The sequence below is a fragment of the Trichomycterus rosablanca genome, chromosome 16, assembly GCF_030014385.1.
Source record: "Trichomycterus rosablanca isolate fTriRos1 chromosome 16, fTriRos1.hap1, whole genome shotgun sequence".
Lineage (NCBI taxonomy): Eukaryota > Metazoa > Chordata > Actinopteri > Siluriformes > Trichomycteridae > Trichomycterus > Trichomycterus rosablanca.
In genome coordinates, this window is record NC_086003.1 from 25,280,443 (window position 1) to 25,303,336 (window position 22,894).

At 36.7% G+C, this 22,894-nt stretch overlaps 1 protein-coding gene across 1 annotated transcript in view; it reads left to right on the forward strand.

The window, feature by feature from the left end:
- Positions 1 to 1,514: 1,514 nt before the first annotated feature.
- LOC134330897 (rho GTPase-activating protein 32-like) overlaps positions 1,515 to 22,894 on the forward strand; it is a 56,453-nt gene continuing 35,073 nt past the window's right edge. Inside the window, exons 1-2 of the mRNA XM_063012169.1 lie at positions 1,515 to 1,816; positions 21,256 to 21,369. Of these exons, the coding sequence (XP_062868239.1) occupies positions 21,281 to 21,369 (89 nt within the window). The 5' untranslated portion in view covers positions 1,515 to 1,816; positions 21,256 to 21,280. The remainder of the gene's footprint in view (positions 1,817 to 21,255; positions 21,370 to 22,894) is intronic.

Genomic DNA, 22,894 nt, shown 5'->3' on the forward strand with positions numbered 1-22,894 from the left:
TAATTAACTTTATTATCGTTTTGTGTGGGTGAAAATGTTTTTATAGACCAAAAAGCAAGCCACTGAGGGTTAAGAGTTTTGCTGGTCTTAAACCAGCTACCTTATGATTACTGGTCAAGTACCTCAAAGTAAGTTAAAGTGAGGCCACAGTGTTCTGTATATCACACACACAAGTGACAGACATGGTTAATTTTTACAATTATTTTTTGTAATTGGAGGGAACCCATATGTCCTGTACAAAAATAATAAAAAGTTAAGTCCATATCTAATAAATTCATTTTAGTGTGAACTTGTCCCCTCATAGTTGTCTACAATGCACAAAAATAATGTGACCTTAGATTACTTTTTCAAAAATAACAAATGCTTAAGTCATTGAAAAAATAAAGCAATAAGCCACTCGAGACCGTGCGTTACTGCGATTTTATCACAGGGAAGGATGTTTTGGCATGACGTGAAGCGGAGTGCCTAAAACGTCTTTCCCCGTGATAAAATCATAGCAGTAACGCACGGTCTCGAGTGGTTTATTGCTTTTATAAAATGGCGGTCAACATAAAATATAATAAAATACAACAATGTTCAGTTTATAAATGTTTTTATTTACAAAAACACTTACAAAAAGCATTCTTCCGCGAAATCAGATAGTCCGTTAACAGTGTTGCTAGGCAGCATGAGGGCGAACATAACATTCGCAATAAACATTCCTCCACAAACACTATTACACTATTTCTTAGACGAAACACCCGCTTAATGATCAGGATTACTGTTTATATTAATCTGGACATTTCCATGTGTAGTACATGACTTAAAATAGGGATCAACCAAGTACTTTTTCTTTTCACTGGCGTATTAATATGGAATGATGTGAGGTGCTCATAGGTGTGCGTTTATCGGGGATTTTACAACGGCTTCGAACGCGGCTCAGCCAATCAGATTTTACGACCAGATCTATTCATTTTATAATTGTAGTTTTACATTTGAATGTAATAACACACACAGTTTTAAAGTGTGTCTGTGGGGATTTGTGCACATTCAGTCAAGTAGTCATTTGTGAGGTCAGACAATGATGTTGAATGATGTACAGTAGGTCAGAGCTCTGTGCAGGCCGCTTGAGTACCACCACTAAGATATTCAGGTAAATATGATAAATTGTGTTTGAATTTGTTGTTATTTTATCGACCTAATATAAAACTGTATGATTATAAAACTTAAGTGCATGGAACATTTAACATATAGAAAATGTTTTACGGTATAGTCAGACCTTGTAGAAACGGGTAAATATGGTAGTTAGAATAAAAAACTAATCGATGAATACAGTTTGAGAAAAAACGAAGTACCAGCGTCGTCCAGATGAGCGCGACTTTACTGCCATCTGTCCCAGTCTAATCCTCACTTTGTCGTGACGTCACGCTGGCGGCGAGCTCCGTGCACTCCGGTGCGCGTTCACGATTTTGAATGCTGGGTGAAAGTACCCTGTTGCGAGCGGCTGCATGTGCGATATTCTTAACCTTATTTTACAGGGCTGTTTGGGAGTTTGCATGAACAAAAAAGCACCAGTCGGTAACAAACCCAAATGAATGGACGGCCGTTGTTTTAAATACGTGCGCATTTTAAAGCCACAGCAGGGTGACACATAGCTGGTCGCTTGGTTGTAGCTAAACACGACGCCTGTTCCAACGGACTTACATCTATCTGATCTGGACTGGTTTACGGCGTTTAGCCATCTGAGCTGGCTATGAGGTCTCTGGAGGACTGGATTTCCCGGCTGGGTGTCTGCTAAGCCACAGTGATACTAAATCTGCAAATCGAACGCGCGCAGGTACGCACAACCTCACAACTATGTTTCGCCTGTAGACTGTAAATGTGTTTATGCTGATGTCTGCGGTCATTGGTCCTGTCCTGTACCTAAATAGACAAGATTTTACACCCTTATTCTGAGGTTCATGTTTGCATTGGAAGAATTCTTCAATACTGGGATTCGTGTGCTGCTGTAATTTGACTAGATAAGAACGCTGGTTTAATTGGTAAAGCCAAGCTTCAGTTGGTGTTGCTGAATGCATTGTCTTTTGTACACAAGAGATGAATGCATGCTGTGTTGTAGATCACTGTTTCATGGCCCTGAAGTAACCCAGTTTGGCATATTCAGTGTTTCTCTTTTCTCTTCTTGCACACCATCATTAACCATATTAGATCTTGTTACTTAGTTTGTGAGTTTAATCAGGTGAGTTAAAGCATTAAAATATGCAGGAAAAGGTTCTTTTAAGAACGTGGACTGAGAAAAAAACTTGTAGGTTGTTACATTTTTACATTTACATTTACAGCATTTAGCAGACGCTTTTATCCAAAGCGACATACACAATGAGCAACTGAGGGTTAAGGGCCTTGCTCAGGGACCCAACAGTGGCAACTTGGTGGTGGCGGGGCTTGAACCGGCAACCTTCTGTTTACTAGTCCAGTACCTTAACCACCGAGCTATCACTGCCCTAGGTTGTTGCATGGGAATAGTGGTTTACATGTATTTACTGGTTATGTAACATTTATCCATTAGGTATAAAACCAGTATTAAATCCGGTCAGTAAAGGCTGGTCTGGCTTAAAGTTTTCATACTAACCAGGCAGGAGCTTTATGTGATAGAAATGCTCAGTAGTTTAAAGATCATCTAATTGAACAAATAAAACTCTAATACATGTTTAATGTGTCAAATATAGTATGTAAGTATTGCATACACAAAAAAACCCTTTAAGTAAGTAACCAAGCTGACTTTTTCAGTTGTCAGGTTTAGCAGTGTAGGAAAAGCAAGTGAATTTGACATTGTATCAATTAAGTAGGCCTGTCTAGACCTAATGTTGATATTTATTTATTTGACATTATTTTCTGCTGACACATTTTTGCAAAACCAGTGCAGTAGCCAGTAGCGAACAGTTAATTACAAGCTCATAACATGTTAATTAAATAAAAAGGTCTTTATCTTAAAGCTTTTCCTGAGACTATAATGCAGTTATTATAATATAAGAGTCCTGCCTTTATACTGGAGCACAAAATATCCACATTATTTTTGTTTCACATGGAGTTACTTATAGATTCATGTGTGCAAAGACTTCATACTGACACAAACACCCTACTGACACACGGCACCCCTGTTTGTGATGTGTAATAGTTCCACTGTTCCATCATTTAAATAATATAAATGCATAAGGTTTTCCTGTTTAGATTAAAATCTCAAAATTGTTTTTGTAAGCAGAGCATTGAGAGTGGGTTGAGGTTGTGTTTCATATTGGCACTTTTTTCTGTAGAGATTTTTAGCTGTGCTCTCAATTTGTTGGCAGTTGGAAATAAACTTGAAAAGTCATTTTTAATGGGCAAAAATGTTTTAAACGCTGACTGTCGGTTATCGGTTAACAGGTCAATCATAAACGTCCCTACTGTGTACTTTTTATTTTAAGCAAAACTAAGTTTTTTTTTATTAATGATTAATGTTTTACATAATAGTGTAGCAAGTTGTACATTTTTTGTCCTGTGTTTTTCAGATTAAAGTCACATCATGTATTATATCCTATACCTGCTTCAGTGACTGATTTTTGTCATTGCTTTGTTTGATGGTATTCTAAGGATTAGTCTTACGCACTTATCTGTCTCCCAAACATAAAAATATGATTCTGGTTTCTCATTTCCCAACAGGCAAAAGATCAAAGCCATTTTTCAAAAGCTCATCTATTCTTTAACTTGGGAGCTTCCTGCAGAATAACGCATTAAGCTCTGCCCTACATACGTTGGGTACTCACTCTAATAAAGATTAGTGAGATGCTTGTTACTGCAGCAATGTTATGTGTGAGGACAAGATTGTTTTGTGTTTATTTTTTATTTAAACTCAAGTCAGACATATGTGGTCATTATTTAATGAGCACATATATTAATAAATAATTTTGGATAAGTATATGTTGTAATAAAAATAGTACAATGCATATAAACACCTTTCTCACACCCATCTTTACCAACCGGTTTAATATAAAACCTAGTGCAATGAAACAATTAACTCATCTCACCAGAATCTCTACTTTGTATTGTTTTAGACTAAACATAAAATGTGGATTTTGGTGATTATTGTTTATTACAGTAGAATGCCTAAAGGGCAGTGGTAGCTCAAGGATCAAGGTAATGGACTAGTGATCATAACATTGCTGGTTTAGGCAAGTGTTGGGCTACTGATCAAGGCCCTTAAGCCTCAGTTTCTTGTATTGTATACAGTCACAGCTGTAAGTCTTTGAATAAAAGTGTGTGATGAATGCCATAAATGTAAATGTTTTTCCTGTCATTTGTAAGTTATGGCCTTGTTATCATGCAAGTCAGTTCGGGCTGGAAGCTGATTGTCTCTTCTTTGTTCATGTCTATAAATGAATGCACTAGGATTGCTCTGCACAAGGATGTTTAATGTGGAAAAATTTAATATAAAATGGGTAATGTTTTCCTGCAATAAGCTAAGTTAGTTATCTCTTTCCTTGCTGACATGCAACTAAAATAGTGTTGTGCTGAATTGCAGTCGTGTTAAAAACTTGTAATTATTGTGGTAATTAGCTGAATTTGCATGGATCTTGCAATTGCAAATTTCTGAAGTGACTAAAAGACAGAGACACAGCAGGTTAGTTTTGTGCTCATATAACTGTATTGAGTTAGTAAGTTAACCTTGTTTCATAATTATGTCAAACCAAAAACATTAAACACAGTATTCATGATAGAGTATGTTAATGAAACAGTCTACATTTACTATTAAAATCCCCAATTATTTGTTAAAATTACTTAATGAATTATGCCTATATTGGCCCATAGAGTTGTCCATTCGTTGTACACACTGGATCCTAAAGAATTAAAAAAACAGTGGTGTGCTACTAATAATATTAAGCTAATCAAACAATTGACAATGCTGCACATCTGCTTTTGCTCACTGAAAAAAATCACAGTCGCTAGGTTTACAAGCTGTAGCCTATTTGTGCAGCTGTGGATCTTTTCTTGTTTTGTGTTTCAGGCTATTTCACTAGCCTGAGTATTTGCATGTTTTGTTGTGTGCATGATGAATGCCTTCAGTTCCTATCACGACTCTGTGAATTATACAAGAATTCAAAATATTTTACTAAGTGCCATTGCGTCAAACTTGCTAGAATTGTTGCATTGTAATACAAGTAAGGTTTAATGTCAATTACAAATGAAGCTGTTAGGTCAGTGCGGAATATGCGCATGAGATCAAAGCTTCCATTGTGACTTCGTAGGTGTGGCTGGAAGATATGCAAATTCCTCTTGTTGGCATGTTTCAGGCCACCAATGTCTTTTCATAGCCCTGCCTAAGTGGATAGTGTCTGTTGCAAAGTTTATTTTGGTTATTTTTAAAATGTAATATAATTTAGAAAGAATTTTATTGCACTTACGTACATTTCAGTCCAAATACAGTCCAGATAAGCAGCTGAACGAGTTGTTTATTGACAATTACACATATAAACTAGGGTTTCACAATGTGGGCAGTAATAGCATATTGTTATTTCTATGACATCCACAAAATGCCTGAAATTGTATTAAATTCAAAGAAAGAACTGTTAAAGATTAAGGTCTCCCTGTGTTCATTTGACTGAAATTCATAGCTTTTAGACCGATCCATTGCTACACTAAAAAAACACACACTTTAGTTAACAAAATTGTAACTTCTGAGATTACACAGTACATTACATTACTGTTTAAGACAGCTCATTTGTAATTTACAGTCTTTTGCAAAAGTCATTGTTGTAGCTGACAATAACCACACCTAAGAAACGACTAACAAACAATGTATGGTATAGCCATATAGACAGGTCGGTCAGCCATATTACGTAGTCCTGTTAATAGTTCAGAATTAAAAGCCTTATGTAAGGACCCAACTGTGGCTAATCAGTAAGTGGCCGTTCCTCAGGTTCAAACTTGCAATATTCAGGTCTCGATCCTTATTCGTAACAAGTTCTTTTATGGTTTTCCGTTTGCTTGATATTTTCTCAGGGTTTTTCATTCTGTACACAAGACAAGATCTATAGGTCTGAAAATAATATTAGAATGAATTATGCAGGTGTACATTTATGATTTTGTATAAACCTGACATTATAAACTCTGTATGTGATAGAAGTTTTGTTCTTTGCCTCCTGTACTGGACAGGTTCTGGTAGAGTATTGCTTCAAAACAACAAAGACACTATGTCTGCAGCCATTGGTCTAGCTACACACAGGCTCTACCCTCACATTCATTTTTTAGGAGCATGTGTGTCCCCTAATTTAAAAAATAGTCAGTGGAATTCCAATTGGATTTACACTGGCATCTTTTAGGAGCATTTCTGTACGTAGTAAAACTGTTAATTAATTACACTTTCTAATGGTGAGGTGCTTTAGTCACTGCTATTTTTATGCCTGAGGAAGGAAGGCTGTTTGGGTTCCTTAGTGCTGCAGCAAATTTGACCTCTATAGGCTGGTCAAGGCACTGACAAGAATGGTGGTGTATGGAAGAGCATAGCTGCTTTTTGCATAACACCTCTCTTTGTGAGATTCCACCTCTGACAGCCCAAAAGAAGACGCTAGTGACTGCTCATCTGTTGGAAGGGATTGAGTGCTAGTGAGTGGCCTTTTTCTTCCAGGGCTATTGGAAGGGAAAAAACTTCATAAACGTTGTTAGATTGATGCATGATTTTGGCCAACAGGGGTTTTCTCACACATTTGCAGTTGCAGAAAACAATTAGTAATCAAAATGCTTCATAATAAAAAAGTATACTGTTTACATGACCCTTTAAATAGTAAGATCATTGCCAGAACCTGAGCTTTATCAGATTTTTAATGTTCATATAAACACACTTGATGTGCCACGTGGCTTAGTACTAAGTGAGAAAACCACTCGAATTTAAAATGTATTTTATGTTAATTAAATAAAAAATCATATCAGTGCTACCTTGTAAATAAAAAGCTAATGTTATATATATCATCAGCTTTGCATATTTTATAATTGCCTGGCAGTAAGTGAGAAGTATGCAGCATTTAGGCTGTGGAATTGCTTTCATAGAAGCTGACGCAGAAGAAACTGAGCCAGAGTTGTTCTGAGGTGGCCAGATTGCAGTCTGTTGCATTGCAGCCTAACCAAATAAAAGTGCTGTGCAATGACTGCTTGCTCACCTTTAGGAGTGGGGCATGCACTCAGCACCCAGTGTTTACTATTCTCTTATTCCCTCTCTGCTGTGTGTGTGGTCAGTGGTCAAACTGGTTTCTGTTTATAGCTGTTATGTGCCGTTATAACTGTTGTATATCTTTTGCTGACTACAGCATTATGATTGTCTGATGAGACTTCTGGACAAATTTGTGGAGTTTTTTTGGGTCTATGCAATAAATAAATAATTTCTTTAATTTTTCAATATGTTTCACTTAACTGTTTCATATCTTTTAACAAAAAATAATGAGACAGAGACAACTTCAATAAACACAACATACAGCTTTGTAGTTATGTATTGGGTTTAATTAGACTAAACACCCCATGATTAATTACTGCCAGCGTTGTTGAATTTAAACATTCATACACACAGATAAGCCAAAACATGTGGAAGAAATGGGAAAAAATCCCTATAAATACCCTGGTGAGCAAAACATTAGGAATGTGCACCCAAAATGTGCATGGCAAAGCCTATTTAATACCAAACACATATAATTGGCACACAGGCATTGGAACTAGGCATGTAAGCAATGAAAGAGGATTGGCTGGTTTGAATCTCCCAATATCAATATTTTCTCCAATATCATGTGGATGGCCCAGCATATGTGCAGTGATTTTCTCGTGAAAGACATGCTACCAGAATCTATTGTCTATTTAAAAACCATTGACGTTGCACATAAAGCATAAAGCCTGTAATGACCTGCAACTTAAGGCTTTAAATACTGTGCATGCTTTGAGCAGTAATTAGCACTTTGTCATTTCAGGCTGCATATCCAATAATTACAGTAGTTCTTTCACAGAACACCTGTAATAGAAAGGAACATGTCTAAATTGCACAGAGCATGAAAAGCATTTGCATCTACTAGGCGTTGGTATTGCTATCCACGCAATTCTAAAAGGTCTGAATAATAGCACACAGGATTTTGGCCTTACTCTTTGTTCACAAAAAAATCCTTAGATTCCCTCAAATGTTAGCTAGAATTCTGCGCAGTATAGGGTGCAATTCTACAAACTCCATTCTTAAAAAGTTGGGATTTTTTTGTGAAATGCAATAAAAACAAAAAACATTGATCTGTGATTGTCTGAACTTTTTTGCAGAGACACATTGCAGTTATCACACACAGAAATAAATTTTTTTTTTTGTTTAGACAGCTTTTTTCTTTTAAATTGCTTTCATCTTTAAAAGACTGCTTTAATCCACTGTATAATGCAGACAGGCCTACTGTGCATATTTTAAAATGTAAGTTTTATTGGAATTTTTGTAATTTACCAATGAATGATTTTTGCTGCCAAATTATTTGTGTTTGTTTATTGGTATCTTAATACCAATTTGTAGTTTGTCATATAAAACTTCAAATTTCATATTTTAAGACTGAGTGAAGCATATAAATATTTTTCCTTCACTGTGGAGGAATTTTCCAAATTCATAAAAGCAGCAGTGAATGACAGAATTGGGACACATTGAGCTGTTAATAAGGAAAAGACACTAAAGAACGGCAAATCCTCCACTGATGTCTCCCTACATTTTTAATGACAAGCAAATCTTTATTTCTTTTCTTATTTAATATGTCTTCAAATTAATGTCATATATGCAGAAATCAGACTTTGTATTTTTTACATCCCATTCTTTCCCTTAAGGTATGGCCTGGTGCAAAATTACATATAAAGCCTCAAAAAGTCAATAAATACAAAGATGTCTGGAAATAAACAAAAAGTCATAACTTTATTTTTTAAAATTTATATTAAATGGTTCTTATATCAAATGGTGCTTCATCAATGGTGCTTCGAAAAAAACAAACAAACAACAAAGCAAAACGAAAACAGGAAGCATAGAATGGCACCCCAGTTCTCTCTAGTCCTGGGTTGGTCATAACTCTGTTGCTGGGTTTTTTTTTACATCTAATTTAAAACTGTGTTGTGTGCACTAGACTTTAAGAAATCTGACATTTAATGTTTTATGTCTCTCTGTTCAGCATTCAGTTTGTAGACTTTAAATTGTAGCTGGTAGCAAACAGTCCATACCGGCGTTAACTAGACATGCTTATCACAATTAATAAGGATGCCTGAAAACTTTAGTGTAGTTATTATAAGATGATAAACATAGTTCTACCTTTAAACTGGGACATGATTCAAAATATTCACATCATTTTTGTGTGTGTGTGTGTGTGTGTGTGTGTGAGGGGGGGTGTTACACAAATCCACATGTGCAGGGTTCATCATGCATTTAGAAAAAACAGCTACTTTCATTTTAATGTTTACTAGTCCTGTTATTTATGATTACTAGCTCTTGTCTTACTTTAAATCAAGCATCACATGTTGGAGATTATTTCAATTATTTTTTTAACCAAAAGTATTTATCGAACAGTGACTTCTTGGTTGGTCATTAACATCCATATTACATATTAAAGACTTTCTTTTTCTTTTTTCTTTGTCTGCTTTATTGCTCCCCAGCAGTGCAAAATACATATTTGCCCTATTCCTGCTTTGCATGATGTCCAATGCAGTAGGCTTTTTGTTCTCTTTGATCAGATATTGGCACCTAAAACTGGTCCAGGCGAACATCTGCTCAGTGTGTTGTGAAAAGACCAGGGCATTTGTGATGTACTCCTGCTAGACTCTGGACCCTTAAGCTCCCCTCTCAAAAGCTGTATTGATGTGCTGCTGCTAGCCCCATCACATCTCTTATGCCCTTCTTGGCTTTATACACCCTCTCACTCACATTTATATGTGCCAAGATGGCCTCAATTGCTTTATATATTTAAACTCCTATATTTTCATATTGACCTACGTGCTCCTCCTTTTAACTTTTCCAACATGTTAATGGCATTTCGTTTTTATTCAGTATCTGTATCTTAAGTAATACTTTTATTTTTAGTCTGTAGATTTTCAGATTGCACCTGTTTTAGTTTACTTTTTTTAAAAATCTGCTTTCTAGGGTTTTTTTATTTTAAGGAACAGTGTTTTACTCTAGCAGTTGTTTTAAATAATGTGGAAATTTCTCGTCCATGCATAATTTTGGTATAAAATATGTCAGTTTTGTTAGCTCTAGCTGATAAGGTTAGGGTACATTTGGCTCTCTGACAGAACTGCTTTTTACTGCTTTCTCATTTTTATTTGTCTAATCCCTGCACAGAAGAGCTCTCTGTTGACAGTGTAGCATAATGTTGATGTCAGTACACTTTCAAAAGCAAGAGGAACTGCAGTGCTAGAGAATGACATTACAGTCTGTTATTGACTCTTTTTTCAGTATATATAATTGTAATATTCATGTAATCAATGATTTCCTTTTCTCTGCAAATAAACCTTGCATTTATTTGTAAGTTGCTCTTACAGTTACAAAAGGCAGAAAGACAAGTGTGGGCTGGCATTTCAGTTTTAACTGGCTTCCAGTTTATACTACCTAGATGTTTGAAGAAGTATTGATTTTCGACAGTTTAGCTTTCTTTCATCCAATGTTATTCATTAGCATTTTCTGTGTTTAGAAGTCTGAGGTATAAAAATGTCTTAGAAAACCCAGATGTACAAAGTAGGCCACATTTTCTGTAACAAAGTTTGCTAATGTGTTTGCAAAGATGACATTTACTGCTAAGCCGTGCTACAGGTTTTTTTGTTTTGCTTTTTTTTATTTGGTTCTTTGGAAGCAGTCATCATTAGCATCCTAGCAGCATTACACAGTCATGGACAAGTGAGATAAGTCAATGTTCGTAGTAACCCCAGAATGAGTTTCAGGTATAGATCAGCCCAGTCCCAAAATGCGATGTCAGTATTGTCCCATACGAGGATGAAATTCGTAGTTATTTAATATAAAGATTAAATTATTATTTATTACTGTTTAGATTATGTTTGATTTTACACGTTTTTTGTGATATACCAAGGTATTTAATATTGACAATGTACTACTATATGGTACAGTAGTAGAAATGGTAATTAGTAGAAATGGTTAAATATTGCTACTGCATTTATTAATCATTTCTCTAAAGAAGCTTTTAAATCGGTTATTTGCATTTTGACAGTATTTGCCTTTGTTTCCAAAAGCAGTATCAACTTTTTAAAGAAACTTTTTGACAGAATGCACCATGTGCTGCCATGTGCTGGAAGCAGTGTATTTCTGCGGGATGTCCACAGTTTAAGGGTGAACTATTGTGTTATTAGCCTGTTATAAATTAATTGCTGCTAAATTGTTTACCAAGTAGACTATATGACAAGTTACCCTATTGGTGCTGTAAGGGATTCATTTATGCAGCAGGAACAGCTCGAATTTCTCTACTATAGAGGCTTAAGCATGGGATCAAATTGCAAAGGACAGGGAAGGAATACTAAAGGAGAATTCCTCATGCTTTTATGCCTATTGATTTAGTGTCGGATAGCATGACTGCAGGGAGGGACTCGGTAACAAGTGAACTAAAAGCTGGGGGAATTGTCTATGTAATAAGATTTGTATCTAACTTAAATGCAGACCTTAAGTAACAAACAAAAGCACTGAAATTCTAAAAACGCATAGTGAAATAGGGATTCAAATTTTAATTTGTTTTAACCTTTAATTGACAAGCTTATAGCATCCCATCAATATACAAAACGCTTCACTGATCAACCAGTTTTTATGTTTTCTTGTATCAAAACACAACAGTGAATGAGTCAGTAATGTAGAACAGTAAAAGGAGCTTAAACACTGTCAGTAGATGTTGGAACAGGAAGGCCGTTCCTTCAACTGTTGCCTCTAAGTTTAAATAATATACTTATTCTGTTAAACAACATACAAATGATGTGGATGAAATACCTGAACTTAGTAATTAGTAGGGGCACTAGGGCTGCAACTAACGATTATTTTAGTAGTCGACTAATCTGACGATTATTTTTTCGATTAGTCGACTAGTTAACGATTATTTATGTCATACCCTCCATCTCTGCCTTAACATAACAAAACCCTGTTATGTTATTTAAGGTCCAATATCAAATAAAAATAATGACCCATGAAACATGAATATGAAACTTAAGCTTGATAGTTTAATTAAATTAAATTAAATAAGATAGCTTTGGACAGCATTAGAAACTGTTATGTTTCAGAAGTTATCACTCTGGAAATCAAAAACATTTATAACATGTGGGTGAGAAACATGTGAATGCTGTCTGTGAAGACCTCAGCCATTTGAGGGGTGCATGAACCTCTTCTCTTCTCATCCACACTCCATTGCTTAGTGCTATTAATAGAAAGAGCAAAAGAGAAAGCTGTATTAATTATCACAAACTGAAGGCTATGTATCATAGTTTATTACAAATAGTTTACTGGCTATGCCAATTAAACCATAACAGGTTAAATATCTTAACTGAATTATCTGCTGAGCTAACTAGCTATCATTAAGTGGAGGGGGCTTATTATTTAGAATGAATGCTCTCATTAACGAGAGCAAAAAATATTTAAGAGGAGACAGGGTAACGTTAGGCTATAATGTTAAGTTATATAACGTTACTCATATAAATGACTGATTAACTATTGTACTTAATGAGTTAGCTAGCAAACAAACCTGAAAAATAGCGATCTCTTAGATAGTTTTCCGACAAGTACTCTAGCATTAACAAACATTAACTACGTTGGTTAAAGCACAAAGCGGTGTAAAAACTTACCGGAATAACGCTGCTCATCACGGCTGCAAGGCGTTTCACCGTAGTGCTGGCGTGAAACCATAACTCTACTTTGTAGTGTCTGCGTCCAGCTCGTTTCTTTGGGTTATTTTGGCTGAAATACTTTAGAAAGTTTCAGTCTCTTTATCTTTGCCTCTGTCTTCATAAACTCCCCGCTGCGCCATGGAAGTGATGCTGCGGCCCCTGCAGTCCCTTTAGTGCATTGCAATAATAACAACGCGTCGACAATGAAATTCCACGTTGACAAATTTTTATAGTCGACGTTATCGATTACGTCGACTAATCGTTGCAGCCCTAAGAGGCACCCACATATTTTTGGCTATATAGTTTATTCCTGATCTGTAGAAACACTGCACTGTATACATGATAACTGCCAATTGTTCAGTTTCTGATAATTTTTCTTTGGTGAGACATACTGGGAATTGTGCCCACATCGTAAGCATTAACAGTGCACTGTGCCCTTTTGTTTTCCCAGACTAATTAGCAATAAGCTAGACTCTAATATAGACTAAGCTTTTTGAATTGTGCTAATTGTTTTATGGCAGAACGGGATGTTCCATATTACAAGTTAGAGAATATTAATGAGTAATGTTAATTTTAGTGAAATGATTGTTACATGTTAAGTTTTTTGCCAAATTAATCAGCAAGCACTGATGATTGTAATCTTTTGTCTGATTACAGCTCCTTGGCCTTAAAATGTTTGAAGTGGCAAGTTTGTGACCTACATTTGACAAATAAAAGAGTTATTAACACTAGGGCAGTAGTGATGATGGCAACTATGAGCTGATGCATTTGTGACCTTATCTGAATTATGGAACCATTTTACCTTTTACCATAAGTATCTGCTTTTGTCTGGATGTACATGAATTTATTGTTTATATCTTAGGAAAATGGGTCAATGTAGAAATATTTTCAAAGCTGTATTTGTTTGAGCTGTGGTGAGGCAGGACTTCTTTTGTAGTTGCCTCACTTTAAAAAAAACCTCAGACAGTCATGCATCCAGAATTTTTCCCCTCTGTGCTATACACTAGACCCAACATTTGCATATTTACAAAGCACAAGTTCACTCTTCAGCATAACTGTTCTGTTTTAAAGTAAATTACTTTGACTTTGCCCCAAACACGATAGTTGATCAAGGTAATGTGTCAAATAGCTGACATTCAGGCCTTACAATGTACATTTTTTATTTTATTTTTATCAGCCACTTTATAAGGGTCGCGTCAGGTCTGGTTCCACCAGGAAACACTTGACCCTCAGACAAAGCCAGTCATGTCAGTATAAGCACTTAAATGGCTGATATCTCAGTGGTGCTCAACCCAAGTGCTTCAATGTACGTGTCTGAGAAATTTCTAGTTTCAATCTAACTAAGAAAACTAAAACTCTGATTTAATTTTATAAAATTAAAATTAACGGTTAAAATAAATCTATTTTTGCTTGACTGAATATTAGCAATGAGTCTAGTCTAGTCTCTCAACCACCAGTTATAATTACATTTGGAAAATATGTATAAAATGTATATAATAAAAATAAAATAAAAATATATATATATATGCTACTTTATGCCCCACCTTTAGTGTGTTGGTACTGGAGAAGACTAGAAATAACGGTGATGAAAAATGCTCCAATGATTCACTTAAGTCAGACCTTGACTACATTTTCTTTGCGTTTTTTAAAAGGGTGGGTGCTTTGGGAACTTTTTGAACATTGCAGAATTGGCACAATTATCTTACAGTACATTTATAACATTGATCCAACCTTACTGTTCAGCTGTCTGGCAAATTGGTCTTGTGTTACTCAGGATGAGGTAATAGTCAGTAGAGACCAAACCAAACTCTGGCGCTAATGTAAACCAACCCCTAGCCTCTTAATACACTGTAATACACACAGCTACATCTTAAAGCAGACACACTGGTGGCTTTACAACAACACTGCATGTGAACCAAGGTCTTAGATCATTTGTGATATATAGAGGTTTCAGTGTTACAAAAAGAAATTAAATACTCATGCTCTGCATTTGTTTTGCATTAAAATTATCAATCAAGTGAAATGTAAGAATGAGATCATGCACTACATTATGTAAATATTGAAGACAAAACTGAAATGCAGCATATGAAAAATTTTCTCGGTTTTGTTTTGGGTAAAATCATTTGTTTATGTCTCTTTACTAACCACCTAGTTCAGTCCAGGGTCATAGTAATGCAGTGCCTGTCATGTATCACTTAACATGTGACATTTTTGAGAAGTGGAAGGAAAGGCGTACTTGGAGAAAACCTATGTGGACATAGTGAAATTGTGGGGGTGGAGATTACACATGAGTCTTTGGAGCTCTGTGTCACCTAGTCACTCTCTCTCTACGTGCTGCCTCACTAATGGTGTCAGCCAATAATTTTAGTTTAAATTGAGGAAACCTACAAGAATTACAAACAATTCAAAAATTGATTGTTGATTGACCTGATGGACCTGGTTTGTAATTCATTCATTCAAGTTTTGCAGGGGGGGCTGCTTGCGTGGTAGCTTTGCTTCTCATTTGCATAAAGTTAATGTCTTCTCAGGTTTGATGTGTTACGGGCTCTGCCCACTTTAGGTTGCTAAAGGTCATTCTGTTTTCGGTCACTGTACATTACAGTTTCTTGAGCATTTTCTTTTTAAAGAATGAATGATTCTTGTCCGCTTTGTTACATTCTATTGCTTTAATACTGGTATGACTGCACAAGGTCAGCAGGCATGTGTCACTGAATCACATACTAAAGACTGGAAAAAACGTACACCAGCATCTTTAAATTTCTGAATGTTGCAAACTACAATTCATAATAGCCAAATATCAACTGGAGTTGCTTTGCCCTATTCATGTGACATGTTTTATTTGCATATCTCTGTAATTACTGACAAATTGTTGGAGAATAAGCGGTTTTCTCTTTTTAGACTTTTGTTCTGTTTGTTAGAAAGAAAGGGGGACTCATTGTGATAATAGACTGAAAGCCCACACAGTGACAAATGACAAGAGATTGATTGGTAATTAAGTGTTGAGAGGTTTGTCCATATTTTAGTTTTTTTGTGTAGTATATTAAGTCCTGGCACAGTAATTTAAATCATGTTAAATGTTAAGTGAAATTAGTGGGGATAGAGTTAATATCATTGAATGAGTAAATATCATGGAAAGAGAACCCAGCAGCCTTTCACATATTTAAAAGAACCAAACACTTGAAAAGAAGCCTATAATGAAGAGCGATTGTGTCTGCTTTTCCACTGACATGCTCTTAGTGTATACTTTTAGTGTGGCCTATGTACAGCTATTTAAACATTGATTTTATGGGGGTTACCTTGTACCTAAATGCTTTTTCATCACTGCTTTAGAAAATAGTCCGTGAAAAAACTTCTGCACATTTTTATTCCCAGATGTAATGAAGATGACTGGTTCATCAAAACAAAAATCTTAGATTTTGACGAAGGAATTACGTCAGCCAGATTGAGTCGAACAAATGCATCAACACCTTGGTTGGGACATTAGGTCTGACTACAAAAATTAAAATTGTTTTTTATTACAAGAACAGCTGGAGCAATTATTTATTTTATAATTCATATTAATAATAAGTTAATCACTACAGTTTTGGGACTTCCATTATTTACTAGCTACATTCAAGTACAATAAAGTAAAGCAAAGGTCAAATGGCTGATTGACATTTGTGCTAGATAAAAAGTACTATAAATGTAAATATTTACTTGAATATTTTGAGGTGCTTTAATGCTTAATACTCTGTTGAGATGCCTGTTCATTTCCATGTTATGACAATGTTATGCTGAAGTATCTGTGTACATGTAGTGTGGTTGGCTGTACTGGATTGAGATTCTCTATACAAGATGTACTACTCATTTAAAGTCCTGTTTGGGCACTCCAGGTTCAGTCAAGCAAAAGACACAATAAGGCCAGGCGTATCAATTAGCCAACTGCTTTAACTCCACCAACAGTTCTGCTGAGTCATTCGTAAAAGTTCCTGAATGGACTTTAAATTAAGGCTTTTATAGCGGTTTGGATTCTGGTACATTCGGATGATGCTCTTTCACAGCAAGCAATAGAGGGATAACGACCCCTCTTCTGTCACACTGATGACCAGCTGCTTTTGCATTGCATGGGGTGTTTTATGCCTCCTCCTATTTCTCTGCCTGACATTTATCATGTGATGTGTACATGCTTAGTGACAGGGATGGGATGAATGTTATGTGGGTTTAAAGTTCTATTAGTGTTCTTTTAAATAGTTTTGCATTTAAGCTGTTTATTACCCGCTGCTTTCGCCTAAATTCAATCATACAACATGCCAAGCTGCAGAGTGGGAGTTTGTCATGGACATGCACCTTGTTTGCGGCCACTCATTATTTACTGCTATTAACTGGAATTGAAGGACTGTAGTAGGAATTTGAATATTTGCAAAATCTAACCAATTCTACCCCCTTCCTCAAAAATCCACATTCATTTGTTGTGTAAGCTACATATCTAAATGCTAGTCCAAGTAGGGAAGCTTTCTAAATTGATGACAGCGTGATTGACTGGCAGGATAAAACGTTTCACTTCTTTTTCTGCCGTTCATGAAACCTGGGGCAACTCCCAGACCACGGCTTTCCTTCCCAGCTGTTTGTTCTTTTATTGGCAGCTGCCAGAATGTGACAAGCAAATAAGTCAAATAGTGTTTTTAAGACAATGTCCTTTAAGATCATGTGATACTTTTAATATTTTTCAATTGTTTTAGAGCTAGAGAAATTATTAGGCTTGAGGGCATATGTTAGAGCAGGGGTGTCAAACTCATTTTCACCGAGGGCCACATCAGCATTATGGTGGCCCTCAAAGGGCCGATTGTAACGTATCCTGCTGTGATTGCAGTCTGTTGTTTTTCTTGGAGGCTGAATTCTGCATTTATATTGTCCTCCTTTACCACAGACACGGCCTCATAACACAAGAGACGCACCGGTTTCTCTTCCTGAAGCACAAACTTGTTTTCACCTTCATTAAATTTCCTCCTTCTGCTTAATTTTCTTACTTATCTTCTTGTACATTTTGGGATTATGTGTAAATATTTCTTAACATCATCTACTGGCGGGATGTGTCACTTTGCAGGTCACAAAATCAGCATGCATTTTGAGAGATGCAGTTTATGTAGGATTTTACAGTGTATTTTAAGACAATTGTTTTGCCCTCACTAATAGTTTATCCCCCTTGCTCAGCTAGACAGACAGACAGACAGACAGACAGGCAGACAGACAGACAGCTCCCTTTATTTGCTTCCCAGCTGTGTGATACACTGTGTTCACCAGAATGAAGTAAAAATACAAACAATAAAAACAATAAAGAACCTAATACAGTAAAAGCACACAGCTGTAGTCAAGTGTTACATCTGGTACAATACGAGATTGAACCAAACGTAAAATAGCGCTAACGAGTTAGCATTTTGTGTAAAGATACTAATTGCTATAGTAACGGTAACAACAGTATTTAATTATGGTAAATTTGTAACTAAAACGCTGTGATATACTCACTAAACATTTACAAACAACTGAGAATATAAACGCCACTACTTACAGACGATGCTTTGGTATTATACTGCAAGATAATTATTTATATTTATTATTATTGTTTACATTACTGCCCACGTTCTTTTGCCGTAAAAGTCACATGGCTTCTCAGCGAAGGTCAAAGTTAGTTGCCATGACTACGATGTCACCGGATGCCCTTACAGGCGCAGGTGTCCCATTAAATTATAAGTGCGTCTCTGTAACGACTCGAACCATCACAACAATCATACAGTCGTTTAAGCTCTCGCGGGCCGGATCAAATGAAGTGGCTGGCCGGATCTGGCCCGCGGGCCGTGAGTTTGACACCCCTGTGTTAGAGAATCAGATAATGTGTTTGAGTATCAATGTGAAGTGGACAAGTAGCCCAGTAAGTTTACTAGATAATGTTGTTAGTTTTTTTTCTTACAGTCATTAACTACAAAAAGCCCTGCTTTATACTGATTGCACCTGCTAAACTTATTTTTTTGGATGTTTTGAATGTTACTGTCACGCGGGGTCAACGGACCGAGGCAAAAGGGGGCGGACACACACGCAGAGATGTCTACTAATATATTTATTAATAAAGAACAGTGCTATCTACCATGACTTGACATGAGCATAAACTACTAACATGACTTGACATGAGCATAAACTACTAACATGACTTGACATGAGCATAAACTACTAACATGACTTGACATGAGCATAAACTACTAACATGACTTGACATGAGCATAAACTACTAACATGACTTGACATGAGCATAAACTACTAACATGACTTGACATGAGCATAAACTAAGAACATCGTTGGTAACATAGGCTAAACATAGGCTAGGCACATTGGCTAAACATAAGCTAGGAACATTGGTTAAACATAAGCTAGGAACATAGGCTAAACATAAGCTAGGAACATAGGCTAAACATAAGCTAGGAACATAGGCTAGAAACACAGGCTAAGAACACTGGCTAAACACAGGCTAGGAACACTGGCTAAACATAAGCTAGGAACATAGGCTAAGCATAAGCTAGGAACATAGGCTAAGCATAAGCTAGGAACATAGGCTAAACATAAGCTAGGAACATAGGCTAGAAACAAAACCCCTACCGTGCTCACCAAAAGTCCACATGAAAACAAAACAGTTCCCAATGTTTGTGCTCCAGCACACCTCTTAAATAGAGGGCAGCTGGAGCCCATTAGTCCTTGGGAACCAATCGAAAGAGAGGGTGTGGCAACTAGGCACACTGGAGCACACAAAGGCTCCTAGTGTGACAGTTACACACTTGGTTTGTGTTCTTCTTGGTAGCATAGCTTGTCAAACTTACCACCCACTGCACTACAGACATTATTTGAGGGTGCATTTTCATTAGGAATTTGTTAGTTGAAAAATACCCTTGTTTTTTTCATGGCTAATTGTCTTTCTTCTGCAGGTTTTAACCTGGCCATACCTTAACAACAAAATACTCACTATTTTGGGTTAAACTGTTACCAAATTGCTAACATTTTCATTGTAGTTGCTGTTGTAGCTAGTTAACTCTTTTGGATAGCTAGTTAATGCACTATTGTTTTTATTTGCTAGCTTTTAAGATGTACTGCTTGGAGGTTGTTGTTATCGTTAGACATACATTAGCAAAGTTAGCAAATAACACTGCTACAGGAAATAAACTTCTGCAGCTTTTACTGCACAATTACTGTCTCTTTGCTGAATTTATCATATTGGAACAAATCAAAAAAGTGACGTTCAAATTGGCACAATTTTGGCACAATTAGTATTTAATCTGTTTTGTTTTTCCCCAGTGTGTTAAATTAAATGAAGCAATAAACACAAAGTTACAGATTTAAAGCAGTGAAATAGCTTGGACAGCACTTACATCTGCCTAGCGTTGGACATAAACTTTTTTTGTCATTATGTTTTCCTCACATGGAAATGATGGTAAATATACAGGTTTTTTTGGGAAAGGTAGAACTGTTTTGTGACATTGTACAGCACAGCTATAATGTTTTATAACACAATATAACAGCAGATTCAGATTTTTACTGGTTGCCACTTTCAAATGTTTTTGTTTTAACTAATAACCAGCAGTCATTAGTTAATGGTTAACCGATAACCGACAAGCTTATTGTGTCCTATTACGATATAAAATGTCTTTCATGCTTTATTGAAAAAACATGTCAGCAGTAAACATGAGAGTAATTTTGAACAGTAAGTTGACTGTAAACACTGTGAGCGATGGTGGACAGTTCATTACAAGAGTTTGACCCTTATACTGGAACATGATGCAAAATATCCACATAATTTTTGTAAGACAAACAAAACACTCAAAAATTTTTAACTACAGAGCAATACTGAACTTCATAGCTGCATTGCATTGTTGACCTCTGATGAGGCAAAACTTTGATCCATGTTGATTCATAAACGTGAAAGTGTAAACTATAGCTATGTATCTGTTAATGACTTGATACAAATATTGGTGTACAAAATGTCTTATACTTGTTACAGGTGCCGAGTTAGCTTAGCTTGCTAACAGCTGACTTAAACTGGTGCACAAAGCCTCACTGTATAAAACACTACTAAAGTAGTTTCTGAAATTGAATTTGCTTTTATGCATTTATGAATTGGGCAAAACTAAAATGAATCACAAATTTCTTTTTTGCCAGAGCTGATCACACCATACCATCACAATCAAGATTTTGGTTTTGGTCAGTACTAGAGTATGTATCTGTACTATATGCCCAGCCCTACATTGTGCATCAACCAGACTATTTTGAGTTAGCCTGCTATATCTCTGTCTCTGTGACACCACATCTTCTTGATTCTGCTCATCGCTGGTTCTCTTACCCCTCCCCACTTCTCCTCTCTCTTTTTCTCTCTGGCAGGCTGTTCCTGCAGTGAGTCAGTATCATGGAGGCAGGCAGCGGGGCTGCTGCAGTGGTGGGGAATACAGCGCTAGGACTGTTCACAGCTACAGGGAGTCATGATATCTCTGACAGGTAAGACTTATTTCTCTTCCTCCCACGCTGCTCCACCAGCCTTACGAGGGCTATTCACACCATTCACACACATAACACATATGTGTGTCTGTGTGCGTGTGTGTGTGTGGGGGGGGGGTGTTCCTCTGATCTTCCATTCATGAGGATTAAGATAAGAATATAATGATGGTTAGCTCGGGTGCTTTTTGTGTTGAGCATTTTTGTGCTGTATTTGTGAAAAAGAATATTGGAGATATGATGAATGTGTTCCTGGCATAGGGTTGTATATTGGAGCTGAATGTTAGGATTGTATATTTGATCCCTCTCTTGAGGTTAGAGCAGAAATGCCCAATGTGAGGAACAGGAATGATTGGTGGTAACTCTGCCTTCAGAGATTCATCGATTTTTCACCAGCTGTAGAGCAGTGGTCAGTTAAGAGCAGGGAGTTTTCAGCCAAGCTCGGAGCTGCTGTGATTGATCCACATGCTGAAATGACAACTCTGTCAATCAGCTGCAAGTGGTCTCACCTAACAGATTTTCATGCATGTAATAACACAGGTAATTCCCACTCTGTCATGATTTGTACTATGGCTTAGCCAGACACTTACAGCACATACTATTGAAATGTCTGTGCACTCCCACCCACTCTCAGTGAAAGACATCTGAAGCACAGTGCTGAGTGAAAGTCACATGATCACAAGAGCTCACAAATGCCTGCACTCTTTGCAGTGTGAACTCTCTCCTGGCTTTCCTTTCTGAGATTCCGGGTAGAATCCCTTTCTCAGGATAACTTAGCCACCACCAGTTTTAAGCCCAAGGCAGGAATTGTCTGTGTTTAAGGATTATTGTCCAGCCTCTTTTTAGTCCCCTGCCTCATCTGAACAGAGTTGCCATGGCAGCTACGGCTTAGCATACATTAGATATTAGCACAACATTACAGAGTTAAAAAGAAGGTTTTTTTTTCTTTCTTTTCATCGTGTGAGCGACTCTGCATCAGTTGTAGCCAGTGTGCTTGCTTCTTGCTTTGGAAATGTAACAGTATTCAAGCCTTAGTGTTCTGCGCCTGTTGTGCACAGTAGTGACCCAAGGTACTGCCAGGAGCCCCAATAAATACTGGTGTCCTGTCAATGCTCTTTGTGCACATCTTAAGCTCTAAGTCTCTCCAGCTTGGCTCTGACTTTAAACAGCTCTAAGTCAATGATGGCAAGGCCAAATGCAAGTTACGACCTTTATAACATAAGGCTACAGTGGTGTATGAGATGCATACTAATGTGCAGCATTGCTCACCCACCAGCCAGTCTGATAATGATTTCTCATCAGTTCTTAACACACAGCTGGATATTTGGTAATAGGTCTGCTTGGTGTCTAAAGATTGACAGGTTTGTATAGAATATAGAGCATCCTCACTAACAGCTTATCCTTGGGTGGGTTGCGCTTGGTCCAGAGGCTGTTCAGTAACGGGGGGGTGCAAGGTGGGAATACCACTTGTACAAAAGGAGGAAAGCCTGAAACTCATGCTGACTTACATTTTCATTTACATTTACAT